The sequence below is a fragment of the Myotis davidii genome, unplaced genomic scaffold (assembly GCF_000327345.1).
Source record: "Myotis davidii unplaced genomic scaffold, ASM32734v1 scaffold358, whole genome shotgun sequence".
Classification (NCBI taxonomy): Eukaryota; Metazoa; Chordata; class Mammalia; order Chiroptera; family Vespertilionidae; genus Myotis; species Myotis davidii.
This window is the reverse complement of record NW_006290768.1, coordinates 719,215-722,310: the sequence shown is the minus strand read 5'-3', so window position 1 is coordinate 722,310 and position 3,096 is coordinate 719,215. Positions and strand designations below refer to the sequence as shown.

Below are 3,096 nucleotides of genomic sequence, written 5' to 3'. Positions count from 1 at the left end.
GGGACAGGACCTGGGGCCCTGGGAGGAGCCTGCCACCAAGGCACCTGACGTTGACGGGAATCGAACCCGGGACCCTTTAGTCCGCAGGCCGACGCTCTATCCACTGAGCCATACCGGCTAGGGCTGCTTTGTATTTCCAAGTCACGAGGAAGCCGGTGGACAGGCGGCAAGGGAGGGAGAAGGGGCTGGGTAAGGGCTCTCCCTTAGTTCCTACCTCTCAGAGAATCAACCCTCAGCCTGTTTATTTGGTTCTTCGCAAAGATCGCCACAAGGTCCAGGTGATGCGTCTCTGGGGAAGGGAGGGAAGGGAAGTCCAGTGGGTCCCTCCAAGAGCCAAGCGACCCCCCCCACCACCATCTCCCTGCAGGATAGGCCCGCCATCCCCGTCTAGGGGGCGTGGTCCCCAAAGCCTCTCCCACCCCAGCCCCTGGGACCCCACTGCCCCTCTCTCCACGGTGCGGGGCACCCTCCCCTCCACCCCCCACGCACCTATTTCCCCCGCAAACACGTTCGCGGCGTAGTCCCGGAAGAAAGGCCCCTCCATGCCCAGCAGCAGGGCCTGCGCGCGGGCCCGCAGGTGCTCCCGGCCGAAGCGGCTGGGGAGGAGGCGGAGGCGCAGCTGGCGCAGCGTCTCCTGCACCGAGAGGTCACACTGCAGGCAGCCCCAGCCCCCGCTCAGGCCCCCGAGCAGCAGGAGGGCCACGGCCAGAGGCATGGCAGGGCCTGTGTGACGTCATAGAGAGCACCCCCGCAGCCGGCCCCGCCCCCTGGGTGAGGGCGGGGTCAGGCAGGCCCTGGGAGAGACACTCCCGCAGGCAGGTGTTTGCTGAGCACCTACTCTGTGCCAGGCCCTGCAGTGGGCCGAGCCCAACAGTGTCTGCTCGCTTCGTTTACAGACATTTGTTCCAAGAGACGTCAGTCGAGCACCCACTGTGTGCCGGGCGGGCGCTGGAGAGAGCCCGGTGTCCATGGACTAATGAGGGGTCAAAGTGTGGCATGTCTATGCAACGGGATAGTATTCAGTCTTAAAAGGGAGGACATTCCGCCCTGGCCGGTTTTGCTCAGTGGCTAGAGCGTCGGCCTGTGGACTGAAGGGTCCTGGTTTGATTCCGGCCAAGGGCACATGCCCGGGTTTCGGGCTCCATCCCCAGGAGGGGGCGTTCAGGAGGCAGCCAATCAATGATTTGCTCTCATCACAGATGTGTCTATCTCTCCCTCTCCCTTCCTCTCTGAAATCAATAAAAAAATACATATATTTTTTAAAAAGGAGGACATTTTGAAATATGCTAAGAAGGATTTTAGAGAAAGAAGAAGGGAGAGAGAAACACGGGTCCTGTTGCACTCATTACGCATTCATTAGTTAATTCCTGTACATGCCCTGTCGGGGGATCACAGCCCTCTTCCCCTGGTGTATGGGGAAGGCGCTCTAACCAATGCTCCACCCGGCCAGGGCTCCTTTTACCTGTTCAACGTGGCTAGCAGGAAGTTTGAAATTACACTGGGGGCTCGCATGTATATTTCAGCTGGACATCGCTGGGCTAGCACACAGATGGTGTCCAATAAATATCATTTGAATTTAGATGTGAATTCGCCGGCAGTTCACGGTTGTGGGAGAGAGGGGTGGCGGGGCAAGAATCAGCCAAGTTGTCACGGGGATGATAACTGGATGGACCTTGAGGGCATTGTGCTAAGGGAAAGAAGCCAGCCAAGAAAAGACAAATCTACATGATCCCGCTCACATGAGGTATTGAGACTCTCTAAAACAGTCAAATTTACACTCAGAATATTTACATTTGCTTTGATCTATGGAACCATACTCAGATTTCCCCAAATACCTTCTAACTTTCTCGCTTCAATATCACCACCTCCAAGGAGGGGCAGGAGAGCAGCCACAGACAATATAGTTATGAATGGATGTGGCTGTGTGCTGAAAAAACTACTTATGGATGCAGAATTCTGAATCTCATATAATTTTTTAAAATATGTTTTTATTGATTTCAGAGAGGAAGGGAGAGGGAGAGAGAGCTAGAAACATCAATGATGAGAGAGAATCATGGATCAGCTGCCTCCTGCACAACCCCTACAGGGGATCGAGCCCTTGACTGGAATCGAACCCAGGACCTTTCAGTCCCCAGGCTGGTGCGCTATCCACTGAGCCAAACCGGCTAGGGCTGAATCTCATATAATTTTAACATCACAAAATATTCTTTTTTTTAAACCCTCATCCGAAGACATGTTCATTGATTTTTAGAGAGAGGGGAAAGGAGAGAGAGAGAGAGGGAGGGGCAGAGAAACATTGATGTGATATGAGAGAGAAACATCAATCAGTTGCTTCCCACATGCATCAGGGCTGGGAATTGAACTTGAAACCTGGGCAGATGCTCTGACCAGGAATCGCACCCGCGACCCTTTGGGGTACAGGACGATGCTTCAACCAACTGAGCTATCCCAGCCAGGGTACAAAATATTATTATTTAGATTTTTCTCAACCCTTTAGAAACATAAAGGCCATTCCTAGCTTGAGGGTCCTAGTTTGCCATTAACTCTAACTCATACAATTTATAATTCTTATTGTTTTGGTCTTTCATATCACCCAAAAACCCTTTCCCTTGAGGCCAGGTACTTTGAGTATCTTGCTCACCATTACGTCCTCAACCCCTAGGAAGGAACCTGGCATGCAATGGGCGTTCAATAAATAATTGGTGAATGAAAAAAGGCAGTTTCACCATAACCAGTTTGGCTCAGTGGACAGAGCGTCGATTCTGGTCAAGGGCACGTACCTTGGTTGCGGGCACATCCCCAGTAGGGAGTGTGCAGGAGGCAGCTGATCAATGTTTCTAACTCTCTATCCCTCTCCCTTCCTCTCTGTAAAAATATCAATAAAAATATATTTTTTAAAAAATGAAAATGTATTGATTTTAGAGAAAGAGGAAGGGAGAGAGAAACACAGGTTCTGTTGTTGCACTCATTACGCATTCATCAGTTAATTCCTGTACATGCCCTGTCGGGGGATCACAGCCCTCTTCCCCTGGTGTATGGGGAAGGCGCTCTAACCAATGCTCCACCCGGCCAGGGCTCCTTTTACCTGTTCAACGT

General features: G+C 52.3%; 1 protein-coding gene across 1 annotated transcript in view; it reads right to left on the bottom strand.

The window, feature by feature from the left end:
- The window catches only part of IZUMO2 (IZUMO family member 2), a 4,639-nt gene extending 3,924 nt beyond the window's left edge, over positions 1-715 (bottom strand). The window contains exons 1-2 of the mRNA XM_015564004.1: positions 490-715; positions 215-289 (exon numbers count right to left, since the gene is read on the bottom strand). Of these exons, the coding sequence (XP_015419490.1) occupies positions 215-289; positions 490-715 (301 nt within the window). The remainder of the gene's footprint in view (positions 1-214; positions 290-489) is intronic.
- Between the last annotated feature and the right edge of the window lie 2,381 nt (positions 716-3,096).